The 22,178-nt window shown below is 39.4% G+C and overlaps 1 protein-coding gene across 1 annotated transcript in view; it reads right to left on the reverse strand.

Annotated features, from left to right (window-relative positions):
* RYR2 (ryanodine receptor 2) overlaps positions 1–22,178 on the reverse strand; it is a gene marked incomplete at its 5' end in the record, with an annotated part of 583,561 nt that overhangs the window by 415,012 nt on the left and 146,371 nt on the right. The window contains 2 exons of the mRNA XM_023519246.1: positions 17,605–17,701; positions 18,677–18,776. Of these exons, the coding sequence (XP_023375014.1) occupies positions 17,605–17,701; positions 18,677–18,776 (197 nt within the window). The remainder of the gene's footprint in view (positions 1–17,604; positions 17,702–18,676; positions 18,777–22,178) is intronic.

The following is a 22,178-nucleotide window of genomic DNA, read 5'->3' on the forward strand; positions in this document are numbered from 1 at the left end:
ACAGAAGGGACATTTCTTAAGCTGATAGAGGCCATCTACAGCAAACCCACAGCCAATATTGTATTGAATGGAATTAAGTTGAAATCATTTCCACTCAGATCAGGAATGAGGCAAGGTTGCCCATTGTCTCCACTGCTCTTTAACATTGTAATGGAAGTTTTAGCCATCGCAATTAGGGAAGAACAAGCGATCAAGGGTATCCATATAGGCAATAGAGCTAAACAGATACTGCACCAAAGATATTCTGACAACAAATGAGCATGTGAAAACATGTCAGTTGTTGTCAGAGAAATGTAAATTAAAATGAGCTTATCTTTTCTCATGGATTAGAATATCAAAACGTAATACTGAAACACTAAATATTGGCAAGGATTCTCATTCATTGACGGTAGAAGTATAAAATGGTATAGCCACTTGGGAAGACAGTTTGCAGTTTCTTACACGGCTAAACATATTCTTACCAAAAGATCCAGACATTGGGCTCCTTGGTAATTACCCAAATGAGTTAAAAAGTTAGGTCCACACAAAAGCCTGCATATGAATATTGAGAGTAGCTTTACTCATAATTATAGCAATTTGGAATCAACCAAGGTGTCCCCCAATATGTGAATGGATAAACAAACTGTGATACAGCCATACAGTAGAATATTGGTCAATGATAGAAAGAAATGTTATTAACTCATAAAAAAAACAGAGAGAAAACTTACATGCATATTGCTAAGTACAAAGAGCCTGCTTGAAAGGCAGGTACTATGTACTCTGTGATTCCAACTTCAGGACATTCTGAGAAAGGCACAACTATGGAGACAGTATAAAGATCTGTTGTTGTGATGGATCCAGAGAACAGAAGAACTCACGGAAGAACAGGGGATTTTTAAGACAGTGAAACTAATGTGTTTGATACTGTAATTGTGGATACATGTTACTAGTCCAAAGTCACAGAGTGTACAACAATAAGAGTAACCCCTACTGCAAACTATGGACTTCAGTTAAGAACAATGTGTCAGCACTGGTTTATCACTTATAATGAGTGTACCACACTAATACGAGATATTAGTAACAAGGAAACTGGTGAAGGAGTTTATGCAAACTCTATACTTTCTGCTCACTTTTCCTGTAAATGTAAAACTTTAAAATAACATTTCTTAGGTGGTGCCTATGGCTCATTGAGTAGGGCACCAGCCCATTGGCCAAACTGCAACAAAAAATAGCCAGGGGTTGTGGTGGGCGCCTGTAGTCCCAGCTACTCGGGAGGCTGAGGCAAGACAATCGCCTAAGCCCAGGAGCTGGTTGTTGCTGTGAGCTGTGATGCCACAGTACTTTACTGAGGGTGACAAAGTGAGACTCTGTCTCTAAAAAAATAAAAAATAAAAAAATAATAAATTCTCTTAATTTAAAAAATTGTGTAATCCCGGACTCAACAAATATTAATATAGTAAGAGGAAATATATAAAGATGAAAAAGTGGATGACTTTTTTATGCTTTTCTTTCTGTACAATGTCACAAAATAATACCAACTTATCTCAAGTAAGGGGCTTCTCTTGAAGAGAGAATGATGGAGAGATAAAAATTTGTATGTGAAAATTGGCAAAAGTAAATAATATGAAGAACTACTGTTTATTCTTTCACCTAAAAAAAGTGAATTAGAAGTACTTTTTTTTTTTTTTTTTTTTTGCTAAAAACAAATACTAATTGCTTATCATTCACATATATTCTAGAGCAGCGGTTCTCAACCTGTGGATCATGAGCCACAGGAACTGTATTAAATGCTCACGGCATTAGGAAGGTTGAGAACCATTGTTCTAGAGCAATGTTTTTCAAGCATTTTTATCTCACAGCACATTTGAACCTATAGATAAACTTCTGGAGCACACTTAAATTATGTTGATCAAAAAAAGAGTAAAAAAAAAAGAATATACTTACTATGCTTTGAACATTTCTTGGAAATAATTAATGATCTTTAAAATTTTTCATGGCACACATAAGCTCATCTCATGGCACACCAGTTGAAAATCCCTGCTGTAGACACTTAATAGAGATTTTAGGAGAAGGAAAGATGAAACATCAAGGTTCCTGAAACCATGAAGTAGAAAGGGAAAGGCAAGGGAGGGAAGGAGGGTGGACGGGAGGGAAGGAAGGAGGGTGGAAGGAAGGAGGGTGGAAGGAAGGAAGGTGGAAGGAAGGAGGGTGGAAGGAAGGAAGGGAGCGAGGAAGGGAACAAGAGCTTAATTATCAAGAAAAGCTCTGAAGGATTTCATGAGGAATATAATATTTGTGCTCACCCTTGAGGCTGAGTAGGAATTCAACAGCAAAGAAAAGACCAAGGATATGTCAAAAAAAAAAAAAAATGGCACTGTGAGTAGAAAGGTAGAGCTTTGAAGTAGCATGCTGCTGCATTCAAGGGCAAGAACAGCTCTGGGAGGCAGACAGATGAATGAAGAGAGGAAGTTAAAAGTTTTCTCACCTGTTTTTCTTAATGGTAATCTTAAAAAGCCACAAAGATAAGGAATTTGAATATTAATCTGAAAGTAACAAAGTCCTCAAAGCACAGTAAACAGAAGAGTGCACACTTAAAACTGGCAACCGCAATAGAGTCTCACTAATACACATAGGACTCCTAGCAAGAGTCTAATAGGAAAAATTTTTTTCAATGTTTGCCATTAGGGTCTCACAGAAAAGTAATATCATGGAAAATAAGCATGCTTAATGCAATTGTGTTTTAAATAAAGGTGACTCGCTCAGGCAAATGGCAAGCTTCTTTATTTATGGTTGGTTTATACAGGGAATTTTGTACATGCGCACTATACAGTAATGACCTCATTGATCCATTTATACATCATGTGACTACCTCATGATTAGCTCCTAGTAATCTGATAATCCACTCAGCATACACCTTTTAACATAACCCTTTCAATGTAACCCTTTCAACATAACCCAATTTAACATAACTTAAACATGTTGTCAGCCATTACTTCTTTGTTCTTATCTGATGAAGCCTGAGGTTATGGGGGAATAAGGTAGATTGAATACCTGCCCTTGCTGGCCTTGTCATTTAGAGGCTGTTACTTCAGATCTTTAAACAAAGCATAAAGAAACTTCTTAGGCATACAGAAATTTGTGTGCAAACCTCTGCTCCCATGTGGGTCTTCAGGGGGTTTTGCTGGAACCTTTTATAAGGAATTTTCAGGCTGGACTTCTCAAAAGCCTTTCATGAGCCCAGGTTTCAGCTGTGCCATTAGATACCTATATGCATTGGGTAAATTCTTCTTCTCTTGAGGTCCCCAAGCACAGTTCCATTCCCAGACCCATCAGTAAGTGACCTTCATTATTTACCACAGATCCAGAAAGGTTACTAATGGGTATCCAGTTTTCCAAAGGGCTTTTTTATTGACCTTATGAAGTCAACCTTAATTCCTTAACACAGTCTGGACATCTCTGGAAATGCTATTCCAGCCAAAGCCTTGGTCATGTTAGGCCCGCAACTAAACACGGCCACATGGGATTCTGCCTCAGTTTCTCACAAGTATGCCTGCACAAATTCTTTTCACTGCTCTCTCTCAAACAGCTTTTTTGGCCAGAGGCATATAGGCATTTCACCTATATTGTTAAGATCAATAAGAGTTAAAGACCAAGTCATATTTCATTTGAAAAAAAAAATGAAAAAGGGTCAAGGCAAAGTTTTGAGCACAGTAGACTGGTATTTATAACCAAGTTACAGACTAAAAGAAGGAAAGCATCTCCAACGGAATTAAATTAAGGTTGATACGTTTGAATTGCAGTCCCAACAGAAATTCGTGCACAGGCATGAAGTAAAAACTTGATCATTGGGAGGCGCCTGTGGCTCAGTGAGTAGGGCACCGGCCCCATATACCAAGGTTGGTGGGTTCAAACCCAGCCCCGGCCAAACTGCAACAAAAAATAGCCAGGCATTGTGGCGGGCGCCTGTAGTCCCAGCTACTTGGGAGGCTGAGGCAGAAGAATCGCCTAAGCCCAGGACTTGGAGGTTGCTGGAGCGACTCTGCTGGCAAGTCGCTTTTTCTACTGAGGGCGAAAAAGTGAGACTCTGTCTCTACAAAAAAAAAAAAAAATTGATCATTTAAGACAAGAGAATGAGGATGTGGAAGAAACATTAGACTTAAGAGCAAGTGACAAAATTCACAGATGAAATTATCAGGGAAAAGAAAATAATGAAGGTACATGTTTCAAGGGTATTCCATCTGTGGGTAAATTTGAGGACAGTTCTGTGTTTGACGCAGCTGATCAGTCCTTTCCTTTTGAGGACCCTCTTGCACTTCTGACTCCAGGATGTGACTCTTTCTAAGTGTCCCTCCTGCATAACCTGTCAGGATCCTTAGCTAGATGACACTCCTCATCTCTTCAACATGGGGCAAGTCCTTCTCTTTCCTGCATATGCTCATTCCCAAAGTGAAGTCACACACAGAAGCTAATAGTCCATCACCTAGGTTGGAAGTCTAGGCATGGCACAGCTATGTTCTCTGTCAAGATCTCACAGTTCAAAATCAAGGTGTTGGTTAAGGCTGGGTTCTCATCTGCAGGTCAGGGCCCTCTCCCAAGCTCACCAGCAGTTGGCAGAATCAGGTTCCTTGCAGCTGCATGACTGAGACTGCTAGAGAAGGCTCTCAGCCAACAGAGAATGCCCTCAGATCCTTGCCACAAGGCCCCCTCCATAGACCCTTTCACAACCCAGCAGCTCATGCCATCAAACCTGGCAGAAGAATCTCTTACACTTTGAATCTATGACTTCAGGTCCATCTACCCAGGAAAATCTCCCTTTTGATTAACTCAAAGTCAACGGGACCTTAATTATATTTGCAGTAGCCTTCCAGCTTTGTCAGATAAGCCGGCTAATCAGAGGAGTAAAGTTTATCATATTCCCAGTCCCACTACACAAAAAGAGAAGGAATTATACAGGATATGTGCACCAGGGTCTGGGAATTGTGGAAGCCCATCAGAATTCAGTCTTTTATTCCTAAGTTCCTTATTTTCATTTCCTGGTTTCTCATGAATTATGTATTATGTTGTTTTTATATTTCTCCTTTAATTACATTACTTACTGTGTTTTCAGTGATTGTAGATAATAGAAAAATATTCACGACTTATTAAAATATAATCTAATCAGTAATGTTACACTTCCCAGGCAACACAGGAACCACCACTTACTTCAGTTTATGCACTTCATGACTCACGTGCCAGGAATGTAATGAATTGTTTCCTGTAGTTTTTAATCCAAGATGTTGTTGCTGTTACCACTGTCATAATAATCATCACTATTTACTCAATATCTTTATTTGCTCCCATACTCACCATGCTCAGTCCCCCCCCCATCCCTTTATTATCTCCAAAGTTATATCTGAGTTAGTTTCTCATGCTCAAAGAAAAACTTTACTATTTTCTTTTCTTTTTTAGAGACAGAGTCTCATTTTGTTGCCCTTGGTGACGTCACAGCTCACGGCAACCTCCAGCTCTTGGGCTTAGGTGATTCTCTTGCCTCAGCGTCCCAAGTAGCTGGGACTACAGGCACTCGCCACAATGCCCAGCTATTTTTTTGTTGCAATTTGGCCCAGGCCAGGCTGGAACCCACTACCCTTGGTATACGGGGCCAGGGCCCCACTCACTGAGCCACAGGCGCCACCCAACTTTGGTATTTCTTTACTATGAATCTGGGATTAATGAATTCTCTCAGTCTTACCAGTCTAAAAGTATCACTGTGTTACTGGGTATAAAATTTTAGGCTGCCAATAATTTTCCTTAAGCACTTTTAAGCTTGCATGCAATTTTTCCAGTTATTTCTGAGTTGAAGTCAATTGCAAACAACTATAAATCTCACCACTGTTACTACTAAGAAGCTGTACATTTTTCAGGCTTTTTATTTGGGGAGCTTTGGTCTTAGTCTGTCATCCAGGCTGGAAGTACAGAGGCATGATCATAGCTCACTGCCACCCTGAACTCTTGGACTCAAGCAATCTTTCTGCCTCAGCCCCCCAGGTATCTAGGACTATCAGTATGCACCACCCACCTAATTCTTAACATTTTTGTAGAGACAGGATCTTGCTATGTTGCTCAGGCTGGTCTTGAACTCCTAGACTCAAGTAATCCTCCTGTCTTGCCCTGTCTATTTTTAAGACTTTTATCATGTGTTTACTTTTCAGCAGTTTTTCTGGGTTGTCTTCACCTGTGATTTTCTTTTTATTTGTCTTACTGGGGACTCGTAGTTCTTCTTGTGTCTATGGCTTAATATAGCCAATTTTGGAGAATTCTCAAGCAATTGTATTAAATACTACATCTGCCTTATGCACTTGCAAGTTTCGTCTGCTTCCATCCCTTCTTTCCTCGTTACTTTGTCCGTATTATCTGCCTTCTATTTTGAGACCCCACGTACAGGCATGTATGATAGACCATAATTTTCTATATAATTTTTTATTCTTTTCTATATTTCCCAATCTTCTGACTGTCAATTGTTTCAGCTAGAATACTCTTCTGACGCAATAACAGTTCACTAAGTCTCTTTTCAGCTATTTCTAAACTGATATTATATCTATCCATTAAGTTTTTAAGCCCAGTTATTTTAATTTTTAGTTTTGGAATGTCCGTACAACCCTTTTTAATTGCTTATAGTATTCTACTAAGTTTTCTCATCTAATCTTTTAATTCTTAGGACATAATACTCCTAAGTATTTTAAATTCTACTGCTTATAACTCCATTATATCTGTGTGGAAGACCTGTGTGGCTTTTTCTATGATTTGTATATGCTCTTAATGTTCAGTCAAGTCCTGTCTTCTTATATGTCTGTGTTCTATAATAAAGTAGTGAGTTGGTCTTTGTCCTACATCCCTGGAAGACAGTAGATCTTTGGAATTGCCGAGTGAATAGAAGTGGCTTATTATAAGCCCCTTGAATCACACCTCAGTTTATGCTAATGAGGTGGTTCACAGTAAGCTCCTAACAGTTCAAAAACATGGGAGCCAGCTATGCTGGGAAGATCAAACACATGATTAAAGGGGTAGAGGTTTGATCCAGGACAACCTCTGGGGATAAGAGGGATGCTGGGGATCGTGATCAATCATGTACCAAATCATTTAATCAATCATTTCTACATAATAAAAGCCTAATGCAAAAATTCCGGGCACTGAAGCTTAACAGAACATCCTGGATGCTGGACATGCAGATGTGCCAAGAGCTAAGACACATCCAGATTGCACAGGGAAAGGGTAGCACTGCACTCAGGACCTTCCCAGACCTCACCCAAGGCATCTCTGCATTTGCTGGCTCTGATTTGTCTCCCTTACACTAAAGCTGTCAGCATGAGTTCTATGAGCCATTCTAGTGAGTCAGCAAATCTACAGAGGTGTGGGAACCCCTGATAGCCAGATAGTCAGAAGTACAAGTTGTCTGAGAACCTCACTTGTGGTTGGCATGAGTGGGGGCAGTTTGGGAGAGAGCTGAGCCTTTCACTAGCATAGCCTGTGCTAACTCCAGGTGGTTCATACCAGGACTATAGCGTAATACACCAGCTGGGGTTGAAATGAAACAGCCTGTTTAATTTTGATTGAGCATCAGACGTAGATATGTAAAATTATAATTTGAGTTATAAATGTAACATTCTCCCAAAAGATTTACTTATGTTTCTGGCAAGGCAGATAGACTCAGAGCACCAACTATCCCGTATCATCTTAATCCAAATGGCAGTTAATACCACCGGATGCTGAGTTTTAGTTCTCACTCACAGTGACTCAAGGGTATAGCTTTCCAAGTTACCTCCCAAAGTGCCTCTTCTATAATGGGACCTTACACTACAACTTTTGGTCCATTCCCACCCTATGATTCTTCTGATTAGCTCTGCCTCTTTTGTTTTCCCCTCACTCATTAAAATGCCCTAGAAAAGACAGGCTGCTCCAAATGCTAAACTCACTTCTCTGGTCTCCCCCTGGACCTTGCCCCCCTCCATATACCTTCCCCGCCTGGTCAGATCTTCATTTGGGGGCAAGGGGGGAGTGTCTCCCTTTGTTAGGAGGGGAGTTGGTATGAAATAACTTCATACTGTCACCAAAACATGTTTTAAGAAATTATTTTTAACTTATAATTATGTCCAGCTTTGAATCTTTAATCCCATCAGGCTAGTGAGGGATTCAAGGTCTAATCGTTCTTGGTAGAGTAGTTCAGTAACTGCAAGTACTGGGCAAGACCAATTCCCTTTTGAGATTTCCTATACACTTTAGAGGTCCAGGACATGTTGTTAAATAAAACCTTCACAGCCATTGCCCACTCTGAGTTCTTGCCACATCCTTAAAAACCAGGACAGAATGAGGAGAGAAGGCTGTCCAAGAGCAGGGTTCTGAGCATTGTGAAAGGAGAATCCTGAAATCTGTGCAACCTCTCTAGTCTCTCGGAATTACAAAATTGAAATCACTTTGTATTCATGTGCAGTTGTAAGATAACACAGAAAGATTACTGAGCATTTTGTCCAGTTTCCCTAATAGTTAGTAGTTTGAAAAACTGTAATCATTTTGCAACAAAGAGATGGACTTTGATACAATCTCTCAAAAGTACTAGATTTCTTCAATTTTTACTTGCTTTCATTTGTATGTGTTTAAGTGTGTGTGTATAGTAAGAACAATACCATTTTATTACCTGTTTAAGTTCCTGGATCACCAGCACAGGTAAAGTTCCTCAATAGACTTGAAACCACTATGACTCAACCAAGAGCGATTCTCAACACAGGCATACTCCTGTTCTCCTCAAACAACCTGCATTAAAGTATGTGACTTTGGGGCGGTGCTCACACCTGTAATCTTAGCACTCTGGGAGGCCCAGGCAAGTGTACTGCTAGAGCTCCAGAGTTCATGACCAACCTGAGCTAGAGCAAGACCCTGTCTCTACTAAAAATAGAAAAACTAGCTGGGCCTGGTGGCACAGACCTGTAGTCTCAGCTATTGGGGAGGCTTAGATAAAATGACTGCTCAAGTCCAAGAGTTTGAGGTTACTGTGAGCTATGGCGACACCACAGAACTCTATTCAGGGCAACTAAGACTCTGTTTCACAAAAGAAAAAAAGTATATGACTTCTTTTTTTCCCATTTATTTCTTTCACAAATACAAAAAAAAAAAATTTATATGCAAATTCCTACATGTTCCTACACTCGTCACTATATAAGAATGAAGGGCATGGAACTTAGCCCTGGCTGAAAGCTAAATAGAAGAGATGAACCACAGACCCACACAGAGGAAAAGTGATCCAGAGAAACAGAGGGAGTTAAAGTGTGTGGGACTTAAAGACAGTCCCCACAGTGGGACTGGTGTCCTCACCAAGTTTGATTCAGCTGTGCTCCTGTATGGCCTGACCCCAGATATTAAAAATTCACCTGTGAATCCTCTGAAAAGGAATTAGGGTCACACAGCTAACTCACCCACAATTTCCATTTGGAGTTGGCACAGAGTACCAAGTTTGAACTAATTAACTACTAGGAAGCAAAGCTAACTCTTGCGGGTTGACGAAAGTATCATTTCAAAATCACCCATCAACCAAGATTGCTACCTTACCTGATCCTCCTCAAATGGTTACATATGTTCCCTGCCATCTAAGTTTTTAAAACATTGTGCATAAATGGCTTCTCCCTAGATTAACATTCACATCATCGTGAATACAGTGCTCCTGAGAGCTTCAAGGACGAGCCTCATTCATTTATTTTTCTCATAAATCTAAGGGGGTGAGTGTAATTCTGTTGCAAGGACGTATTACCTAGTGGTGAAGTCTGAGCTCTTAGTGTAACCATCATCCAGATAACGAGGGTACGTTGTACCTATTAAGTAATTTCTCATCTTCATTCTCCTCCCAACCTCCCTCCTGAGTCTACAATGTCTATTATTCCACACTCTATGTCCACCGTGAGAACATGTTGTATTTGATTTTCTGGTTCTGAGTTGTTTCACTGAATGGCTTCTAGTTGCATCCATTTTGCTGAAAAAATAGACAATCTTATCCTTGTTATGGCTGAGTAGTACTCCATTTTTATACATATATGCACCATTTCCGTTATCCAGCCATCGTTGCTGCGACAAGCATATGGGTGCAGGTATCTTTGTTATATACTCATTTATTTTCCTCTGGTTAAGTATGCAGCAGTGGGAATGCTGGACTGAATGGTTTTTAGTTGCTGGAGAAATCTCCATATCGTTTTCCACGGACACTGTACTAGTTGACACTCTCACCAACAGTGTCTAAGAATTCCCTTTTCCCTGCATCTCTGCCAACATCTGTTACTTTTTGGTCTCAATAACGGCCATTCTAACAGGTATAAAATGACATCTCACTGTAGTTTTCATCTGCATTTCTCTGATGATTAGTGATCTTGAACATTTCTTCACATGCTTGTGACCATATATATGTCATCTTTTGAAAAATGTCTACTCATGCCCTTTGCCCACTTTTCAATGAGATTATTTGGATTTTTATTGTTGTTGGATTATTTGAGTTCCCTGTAAATTCCAGGTGTCAGTTCCCTGTCTGATGTATGGTTTTCAAATATCTTCTCCACATTCCACAAGTTGGCTGTGCCCTCTGATGGTTTCTTTTTCTGTGCAGAAACTTGTTGGTTTAATTAAGTTCCATTTGTCTATTTTTGGTTTTGTTGCGGTGCTTGTGAGGCCTTAGTCATGAATTGTCTTTATTTTTATACCCAGCACACACCAGAAATGCTTGGGCTGTACAAATCCCTCAGGAAGCAGGGAACTGAGTTGAAGTGACTGAAAAGCAGACCCAGGACTATAGGGTTATTTCACAGTGAAATCATAAGTACTTCAGTTTACTCATGTTCATAGTAGAAATTCTGCTGCAGGTACCTTTGAGAATGTTTGACTGAGCAGCTGAGCCACTTTGCAGGTGCTAAAGAAGCTGTCAGGGGTCTCCTCATAGTAACAGAAACCTAGTACAGGCCTACCCAGCATCTCAAGAAGCATTATTTACTTAGCAGCTGAGTTTGTGACAATAGTTCCATTCAAGTCGTTGCACAAGGGAAAATAGGTGTGTTTTCAGATGACACCACTGTATAAAATGGAAATGAGTCAGCATGGATTTAAAACAATATTACCCTGGGAAGTGCCTATGGCTCAGTGGGTAGGGCGCTGGCCCCATATACCGAGGGTGGCGGGTTCGCACGCGGCCCAGGCCAAACTGCAACAAAAATAAAATAAAACTAAAACAATAATACCCTTACATACTGAGTCATCATTGAAAGAGTCCTGAAAATAGGACTAGAGCAAAAAACAACAAAAAGCACACTGTTGTTTTTTACTTTTCAGCCCATCCAAGATACAGTGTAACCACAAAAGCATCTGGAAATTAAAAATAAGAAGATGCTTTCCTTTTTCTGAGAGATATTGCTTACATCTAGATTAAGCTTAATAAACCAAATATGAACAAGTCACAGGCTTAAATTTTCATTGAGAAAATAACTGAGAGATTTATTTTTTGTTTAACACTGATGTTACTCAATGGTCTCTCTTTTTCAATTCACGTATTATAAGTCAATCAAATGCTTCCATTGTCTGTTTTTTAAATGTGTACTGAAATCCAACAGCTCAAATTCCTATGAATATTTTTAATTCTTTGATGTAAAAGCATCTGCTTGTGAAGTCATCCTACACTGGCTATGCACTGAGAGTGGCCCCATAACCAGTGAGGCTGCTAGAACATGACAGAGTAAGGGAAGCCACCTGGCTTTCTGCAGTTGGCAGGGAGTTTTATGTTTGAGGAAAGAAGGAATCTCTCCCAAGGGAGAGGAGGCAAAGAGCAGAAAATAGCTCTTCTTTAGGCAGTGACTCTTCCACCAAAACTGTTTAGCAAACTCACCTTACTCCCAAGACCAGGCTGAGCAGATACACGTAGAACGTGAAGGAGGACAGAAGGAATAAAAGTCCTTTTGCTGTGACTTCATTGTTCACTATTTTGGAGCACAACAGACCAGCTTTAAAAGCTTCCCCCTAGGCCGGGCGCAGGGGCTCACACCTGTAATCATAGCACTCTGGGAGGCTGAGGCAGGTGGATTGCTTGAGCTCAGGAGTTCCAGACCAACCTGAGCCAGAGTGAGATCCTGTCTCTAAAAATAGCCAGTTATTATGGCAGTCACCTGTAGTCTCAGCTACTAGAGAGGCTGAGACAAGAGGATTGGCTTGAGCCCAAGAGTTGGACGTTGCTGTGAGCTATGACGCTACAGCACTCTACTGAGGGTGACCAGGTGAGACTATGTCTCAAAAAAAAAAAAAAAGAATAAAAGAATAAAGCTTTCCCCCTAGGTACTGATGGAAGGTGTACAAATGTCCTCACGAGGATAGTAGTCACCCAATGGTGTATGTACATACACAGATACAACCATACATCTCTCTGAGCCAGACAGAGAGCCATTTAATTCATTATATCAAACCCACCTCATGCCAGATTAATTATTTACAACTAAAGCTCATTAAATATCATAATATTAAAATAAGCATGAAGGTAAAAATACTACACACAGCACAGCTTTTGCCCGCTGAGTTACATTCTAGAAAGCAAAGGCTTCATTCTTTTCCCGGATAGTGCCAGAAACTGTGACTGAATTGCCCTGTATTTGAAGATAACAAGAGAAATCTGTGCCAAGAGTCACGTCTGCTGACGTGAGGGAAGAAGAACCTCCTTCTTCCTCCCCAACCTCCCCTCTCCTCCTCCTCCTCACGCTCTCTCTCACACACAATGTAAAACACACCAACGCCCTCCATTCTCCTTCCTTTGTTTTTCTCCATCATCACCTAATGCATTTCATCCCAGCATATATGAGTACGTGTGTGCATTTATAAATAAAATGGTTATGGTTTCATTGTCACACATCCCCACTAAAATGTAAACCCTCGAGCAAAGAGATGTCATTTCCTTTTTATACACTACTAAAGCCTGGCACCCAGAATATAATGGTCTTCCCACAATTTTTTATTGAATGAATAAAACTACTTGTGATGTAGCAAACCTGTTTTTAACATATGAATAATGCCTTTCAAACAATGCTCCCTTGGGCGGCACCTGTGGCTCAAAGGAGTAGGGCTACGGCCCCTCAAAGGAGTAGGGTGACAGCCCCATATGCGAGAGGTGGCAGGTTCAAACCCAGCCCTGGCCAAAAAAAAAACCTGCAAACAATGTTCCCTTGATATTGGTTTTCAAATCAGAAATCTCAAATGATATTCTCCTAACTTATCTATTTTAAAATTCATTAATGTGAAAGTGTGACATACTTAATTCACATAGCACAGATTTAGTGCAAAAATAGTGCGCATGTATATTAAGTAAATGCCTTTGTTGATATTTTCTTATGTTCACTCAAAATTATAAACATGAATGAGGTGCCATCCAGAGACGAAAATCTAAAACCAAAAAACACTCTCCATGTAAAATAACTCAAGCTTGAAGTAAAATTTGGTAGTCAACTTTCAAGCTTCCAGGATGAAAGTTTATCTTAAAGCAACAATAAAAACACTATGGTGCCCCTGAAAAATCCCTTGCCAACTACCAGAACCTGTAGCTCCTTAATTTATCCATCTCACCATTTGAAGAACTTAATAACTAAAAGATTATGACTCAGGAGACCTCTGCCTTGTGCCTGACTGCTCACAGCTACTGCAGATTATATGTTAGCTATTTATATTGTTACTTAGGCTGTAGACCAATCGTTTGAGACTTGTGTGTCTTCCATGGAAAAGTATCAAGCAACTTAAAACAATAGTGATGCTATATTCAATGTCCTAATTCAATACCTCAAAGTAATGTGGGTAAAATGTATCAGAAAATATGTGTATTTAATTTAACTTTGATAGGCTTCATTTTTCAACTTAGCTTTACGTAATTAAACAGCTCTCTCCATATGTTCTTCAACAGAGAGTTTTATCAATATTCTTTTTGAGAGGGAGTAGGTCACCACATTCGCAAACTTATCTGTCTGTGAAAAGGAAGTTAAAGATAACCCTTTTGCTCTGCAGAATTACAGAATCCATCATGGAACTGCATTTTCAATAGCTACGATTATAGTCATCTATTTTCAATAACTGCTAATGTTACCAGGCATGGACAAATCCTTTTAGGAACACAGCATTGATGACCAAAATATTCCTCAATTACTCAAAAGTAAATGTCCCCTTCTGGGCATGTCCTTAATCATTTCTACCACTTCTTATAACAAAGCAGATTTGACTTCAGTTATTTGACTTTGAAAACAAGATACACGTATAATTAACGAGGATAGCCAGATCCTAATTACAGCAAATTACTCATTACTATGAGGTCACAGAAAACTTTGCATATTTGCCTGGAATTTTGCCAGCTTTCAAATCAGTGTCCAAAAATCAAAGTATGTTTTACTTCTTTTTTAATGAATCTAAATAAAAATATTGGCGGTCATCATTATGCCTTTCTGCCCCAATGTAGATTGATACCAAATAAAGACATTCTGCCCCCAAGCTGAGCTGTGCTGGCATACCCTGGCTCCCGAAGGCACCAGCAGTGAGTTAGGGAGAGGACAGAGGGAGGTGGAAAGGATTTCAACACAATGATACTCATAATATTTGAAAGAATAAAGTGCTCTGTGAACTTCAAAATGAAGAAATTATTTTTATCATTGTATGCAAATAACTGCTAATCCCACTATAATTAAAACAAACATAACCCCTCTTTCTTAAGCAACACCCCAAGCCTCAATGCTTTATATCTCTGACTCATTATCTCCCTCAAGTAAAGATCTGACATCCATTTTAATCTCATTTTGTCTGTGTAAACTGGCTATAAAAACACAAACAGATGGGTTCTTACTGCCATCGTTACCCAGAAAAGGTCCTGATGTAGTGATCTGAATACATACTGGGATTAAACTGATACAGAAATTATCAACATTAAATCAAGAATAGAACTTGGATAGACGGGCAGGCTCCAACACACACAGAGTAAAGAAGTGGGTCCAGAATGATATCCAGATAGCTTTGAAATTTCCCCTGGTTTTCTCAGCAATAATGACCAGCTCACTAAAGCAGCGGTTCTCAACCTGTGGGTCACAACCCACAGGAACTGTATTAAAGGACTGCGGCATTAGGAAGGTTGAGAACCACTGCTCTAAAGGATCTTCTTTGATCTGGTTTTGCCTTTCTCCTGCAAAGTTTACACTCTACCATACTGTCCTCCACATGCCCGGGGTTCCTTAAACTTCTCTTTCCTATCTGGCTAAATAATAATGACAGCAATACTAAATAAATACATTGGTCTCTTAATATGTATCAAGTATTTTACATGCATTTTCTTTAGTCTTTATAACGGCCTTGTGACATAGGAGATAATATTTAAGCTGCATCCGTCAGAAGGGAAAACCCATACTTAAAGAAATTAGGTCACCAGAATGAGTTACACAACTAATAAGTGGCGGAGCAGAGTCCCAGACCCAGGTCTGTCTCATTCTGGAGTCTCCTAATTATAAATCCCTACCATATCTGTAGGAAGAGCTCAAAGAGCTCTGGAATCATGTGGCCTATGTATTCCATTTAACAAATCAGGAACTGAAGACCCCAGAGACTCTGGCCTGGTCTCTTACAACCCCTAACACCATATGACTATATCATAGCATTCAACACATCCATACCCCAAACCTTTGGCTTCCATCACTAACCTATTTGTTTCCCCACTGAACTAGCATCTGACTCTACATCCTCACCTCTCATGCTAAATATCAGTGTCCTGTAGCAATCCACTCTCAGCTGTCTGGCTAGTCTACTGCAGGGCTCCACAGCCTTTTTAAAGTAATGCCCAAATTGATAAAACACATCCCTCTGATCGCAGTTCCTCTCTCTCCATCTGAGTGAACATGATGGGCCCCCATTCCTTAATCCTTAATCCCTGCACTTGTAATTTATAATCAACCCAAGCTTTTTTGAAAGTTAAAGACGTAGAAATCCCAATTTCCTGCTTGCTCCACAGAACCTCTGGACTCATCCGAACCCAAGTTTAACTCCATCTTTGTAGTTTTGGGCCAGTTTGAACCCGCCACCTCCAGTACATGGGACTGGCACCCTACTCTCTTGAGCCACAGGTGCCACCCCTTAACTCCATCTTTAATACCAGACACTCACCGCCTCCTGCCATCCTTAGCACCAGCCATCCCCACCCACCCCCGTCAGAAGCACCAGACTGCCCTGGATTTGATACATTCTCTTCCAGATCACATCCAGTTTGCGCCTAAACTCTCGAATTTCACCTTGCATGTTTCTGGTTCCAGTCATCCTAGCCATCCGGATGGTACTTTCTGGGGTGAGGGCCTTATCTTTTGTCACGTGAATTACTACAGTTGGTTTTCCTGACTCAGGCCCTCCCCACCTCTAATGGAAATGCCTCTTACCTATCAGAGTTATTCTTCTAAAGGACGTCTGCACATGCCACCTGCATCCCCCATCCCTTCCAAACCACCTCAGTGGAAAAGCCAGCCTGCAGGATGGCGCTGAGGACAAGGACCCTTCAAAAGCTGGACAAATTACCGTCTCTTCCTCCATCTCGCTCCTCATCACCCAGGAATAACTGCTATTCCCGGAATATGCTGTCATCCCTCTGGCTCTTATGTTCACCCTTCTGTTTGAAACTAGTTCTTTGAGCCAACTACCCTTATGAACACCATCAACAGCTTCTTCCTAACTACTAAAAGCAGCATTTGTAGCTTAGGGAGTGTTTCCAGCATAAATCTGCTACTCTGCACTTACCGCATTACAGGTCTGCCTGGTAACAGACCCAGAGCCTGGGGCTCAGAGGGACTTTTCCTGGGTTATATAGCTAGTTAAATGATCATTCATTTTCTAAATGCTCCCTATGTCTTTTTATTAAATTATGATAATATGTATTAAATAGTTACCTAGCTGTCCATGTCAATATTATGAGAAATGCCCACTAAAAATTTCAAGATATATATCTTACCATCCAGACAATGCCTTCTCTCACTGTAATCTCTTATTTATGCATTCAATTTCTATACTCATTAATTCATGAGGCAAAACAACAACAATCGCATCTTTCTAAATATTTTTATGGTTTTATAATATTTGTGTCCTTTTCCCAGTGGATCTAGACAACTTTAATCCTGTCCCGATGCCAGATAAATTCCATTGAGAGGTATATCGTATAAAACATAAGGAGAATGGTCAACTGTATTTTCTATGTTAATATATGAGAGGGGACAGAAGAAGGTCCTGAAGTGTTGCACAATTTGAGAACTCTGACCATGGAACTGAATTTGATATTAAACGTTCCAGGAAGAAAATTAATCAAAACCGAATGAATATTTAATGAAGTCTTAAGCAGTTTAATGTAATGCGTTCACGCCTCCCGCTTCATTTATTTTTTTTCAATGCTTCTTAATGTGCTTTAATCACACAAAAACGTTCAGCTCTTCTGAACTGATAGGTGATTAAAAATATAACATGAGAAAAAACATCAGTGGCCCATGTTATATTATGCTAATAACCTGAAAAGATATCTGTTTAACTTAAAAAAAAAATAAATAACAACAAGCAAGTGTCAACAGGCTGGACTGAGGCACCAACCTCCGCTGCTCTTCACCGTGTTCTCCTGAAGGGACGGTGAGACATTCATCCATGTGCCCGTGCAGCAACCTGAGGACATCCCCACCGATCAGATACCCTGCAAGGATTAAAGAATCATTCATGTTTGGACTTCACTGAGAAATGCTGGCAGCCAGGCAGATCACCTGGTCTAAAGTTCTACAGAGTAACCCAAGTCTAATGAGGCATAAGTACACTGCCAAGGTCACAGAGGTGGACGGTGCCTGCGGCCCCTCTGAGCCCCAGGCTCTTGGGTCCCCTAGTTAAAGGTATCCCCACTACAGTATATAACCTCATAAAATCCTTCATTAAACATATGAATATTTAAGGGATCAGATTTGGATCAGATTTGAACTATGTAAGTGAGAATAACCAGAAAATACCCAGATACTTATGCTGAAAAACCCTTCTGAATAGGGTAATCCAGACACGACCCCAGAAAATGAGAAATATCTACATTCACCTGACTGAGCAATACTCTCTGGCCAAAAAAATCAGAGGAAACAACACCTAGAAAGCTGGCACAAATAAGCGACATCAGACAACAGCCTAATAGTAGTAAGAAAGATAAATCTTTTTTTTACTTATATTTTACCTTTTATTTCCTTTTTTAAAGCTTTTTTATTATTAAATCATAGCTGTGTACATTAATGCAATAATGGGTACAGTGTGGTGTTTTCATATACAATTTGAAATATTTTCATCCAACTGGTTAACTTAGCCTTCATGTCATTTTCTTAGTTATTGTGTTAAGACGTTTATATTCTACTCTTAGAAAGATTCACCTGTACCCTTGTGAGATAAACCATAGAGGTGATCCCTTCAATCGCCCGCCCTCCATCCAGGGGGGGATCCGTGGAAAAAGATAAATCTTAACACAAGTTTCACTTCTCGATAGTGACTTAAGCCAGATTCTTAAACACCATGAATCTCCCTTGCAAAATATCCTGACCTGATAAAAGCTATAATAACAATCAGCTCATCATCACAATTCCAAAGAAGATTGTCCAGTCTGCATCAAGGACAAGCCCTCTGACGGAAGTGGAGTTTTTACCTTGGGCTGCTTCACTTCCTGAGCTGATTGGGGCCACGCTCCAGAGAGTCTGCTGGAAGGCGGCGTCCACGTGTAAGCTGCCATTGCCATAGGACAAGTGCTGTAGAGAGAGGCAGAAGGAGGCACTGCTTCAGGCTCTGCTAAGGCTCAGCGTCTAAGCGCTTCTAGCAACGCAAACTTAACGTTGTAGGTTTGGAAGCACTTACAGAGAGCATCTATTTCAACCCTGTTGTTCAAAAACTAAAAAAAAAGAAATGAAAAGTAAGAAGAAAGAAATAAAAGTTCCTATTTGATCTTAGGGATTTTTCGGCTTCATTCTTGGAGTTCTGAACTTAAGCCAGTCATCAGAAAATCCACAAAAGATTATACCAAAAAATTCATTAGTAGAAAGAGTCTATTTTTATTTTAAAGATTATAGTGTGATGAAATAGCACAGAAGGTGGGTACATAAATTATAATTAAGTGTTCTAGATGTCACACACTGATAGTTTTTTGGCAATTGAGTAGGTGAAACCTATTGGACCAATTTTATGGGGTCTTCACTTTACAGAGTCCTGTAGGAACTGTTACCTGCCACCAGATAGAACAGCTGTTAGATGGTGATATTCCCTGAGAGCAATCTAAAACCAGGATAAGAAGTTTCTTCCCAAAATTACACATTAAACAATTTCAGATTTTCCTTCTTAAAAACAGAAATGTATTAAAATAATATCGTATCTAATATCTTTGAGAGCCATAAGATTCAATTACCAAATGTTAACTAAGAAAAAAATCAATGATGAACACAGCCAAATACCTTGCTTATTTTACTAACCATTAATTCCTCAACTACCTTTACAATTTCAAATATACACAGAACCACCACCTGTGTGCTTGGAGTTGTCTCAGTGAATATCATCAATATCCCTGTAATGTTTCTACAGCACTTTGACGAGACTTATGACAGATGAAGTTTACTTCCCAGAAATATGGGTCACGTTAGGTTCACTCCCCAGGCCTCTACCTAAATATGCTATTCTCAACTCACCAGCAGAAATAGGCTCCTCCTCCTCCTCCTCTTAAAAATAAAACCAAAGAAACTTTTTGACATTGAGACATATACATAGTTATCTTGTCACTGATTTTTTCAATAAATAAAATATATCAGTTCACCAGTTAATATGTCCGATTTAGCAACAATTTGCTCTTACCCTTCTCCTCAATCTCAACTGGCTGCTTTCATATAACCTCTTCTATATCCTAAACTTTCATTTTTATACATACTCCCAGTTGAGATTCCTTTCTTGAGTTCATTTCTTCTCCAATATGTTAAACTTCTTTATTGGTTTGCAAATAAATCAAATCCCATCTGCTTTAACAAACAAGCAAAATATAGTTTCCTTCATGGCAATTATCACACAATATAATTTGGGGGGTTATTTTTCTTTCTCCCTCTTCTAAGCTACTGACAGAGATTCATAACTGTATTCCTAGCATCTAGTGGTTTTATTCAATAAACATAAATGCAGGGAAGCCAACCAAATCCTTAAAATCAAAGTAGCATACACTTCAAAAAAAATTTTTTTAAGTTATCCCATATTTCAATGACTTTGTGAAGACGTGAACAACATATACACCCATTTATACACATACACACTTGTCTTCCAAACTTCCAAACTTGTCTTCCAAACAAGTTTACACATACACTGGAATTGGGGTTTGCACTAATAATGTGATTAAGTATAAATATTAAAACACATCAAGTTTTTGTAAGCAAGTTTAGGGAGAAATCCTATCATTAGAAGTGGGCTAGGCCCTCTTAACATTTTCTGATAATGAAGATCCATGAGAAAGAGAAAAAGCAACAAAGGGGCAGTAACACAGGCACAGAGAGCACCGCTGGGGGCAGGAGCCAGCAGCACACACACTCACAGGCGGGGTGGGTGACAGACCACACCATACCTTCTATTTTAGGCAGTGAGGACTTACTATAGTGAAAAAATAATGGAGGGGTGGAACAGTTAAAAAAAAAAAAAAGGCAATCTTCAAATTATATCTAATTCTAACAATAAATGATAAATATGAGGGAAATAAGAACATGAAAATTTGTCTGTGGAAGAAAGGTCTAAATATGTCTTTAAGATCATATTACAGTCATATAACATGGTCTAAATGAGATCCACCCTTCCAATGGAAATACACTTTGAGTGCTTCTATTTCATTTTTCTGCTCACACAGCCAAGGGAAATCTGAGTAATAATGACATTAAGTCAGGCCAGCGGTATTAAAGGTTCAGAATGCAACAACAGTTCCAATTACTTAAACTAAGATGAGTTGTCCTCACCCAGCAAAGAGATGCTGGCAGAGGTTGACAGCTACGAGGGCCTTGGGCTGGAGCATGGAACCACAATGGAATGTATACAGTAACATGGTAGGGTCAACCTCTGGGGACCAACGTGCTCCCTGGTCTCACCTGATCCTGATGTTAGTCATTTTCGGGATCTAAAATGCACAGGAATCATCTGAAGATTTCATCAAAAAAAAAAAAAAAAAAAAAACCCTGTACACCTGAAGTCAAAAAGAATGTGTGGAGGGGGGAGCTGTCCACAAGACGGTGCTCTAAGGACTGTGGTTGATACTGAATAATGGAGGCACAAAGTCTCAGAAATAGAAGGAACCTTACAGATCACCTCCCAGAAGATCCTAACCTAGAGTCCACAGATGAAGCCTTTACTTTCCTTTGAATCCTATGTATTTATTGTATGCCTTTTACAACATTATTTTGATGACGTCAATAAGCTTTTTCAGACTACAGTAGGAATCAGTGGCATTAAAAACTTTTAAGAATCCCAGAATTCAACCTTCTCTAATGTAACTGTTTCCTCATTTATTTATCTCTTATTAAACTGTCAAGGACTAGTCCCTGGTGAACCAACATTCTGAATAAATTATCATCCAGAGACAGTGAAGACAAGTAAACGTGTCACACCACCCCTCAGGCTTCAGGGTTTTCTTCTGAAAAAAGAAAATAAATTAGGGGCACAGAAATAGATGCTCTTTCCAAATGTAATATCATTCCATGATTCCATCACCTGAGCCACAGAAAGAGGTAAAAAAAGGATCAAGGGAAATTAATCAAAACTGAATTGCTTGATATAATAAATCATTCAATAATATTTATGATCACTCATTTAAGTTATCATGATTTTTATGCCACTTGAAGCAAGTTAGCAATATATTATGCAATCAAAATGCTGCAGTATGATATTTCTTATCAGAAACTTAGAGCTGAGTAGGAGAAAAATAGAGTAAAATTTTTGAACCCTATGATAGCTTTCTTTTTTTTTTATTTTTTTATTTTTTTTTTATTGAATGGTAACTGTGTACATTGATGCATTTTGGGGGTACAGTGTGGTGTTTTCATACACAATCCAAGACACTTCCATCAAACTGGTTAACATAGCCTTCATGTAACTTTCTTAGTCATTATGTCAAAACATTCATATTCTACTCATAGAAAGAT

Source organism: Otolemur garnettii, unplaced genomic scaffold, assembly GCF_000181295.1.
Source record: "Otolemur garnettii isolate 467f Iridium unplaced genomic scaffold, OtoGar3 scaffold00165, whole genome shotgun sequence".
NCBI classification, from domain to species: Eukaryota; Metazoa; Chordata; class Mammalia; order Primates; family Galagidae; genus Otolemur; species Otolemur garnettii.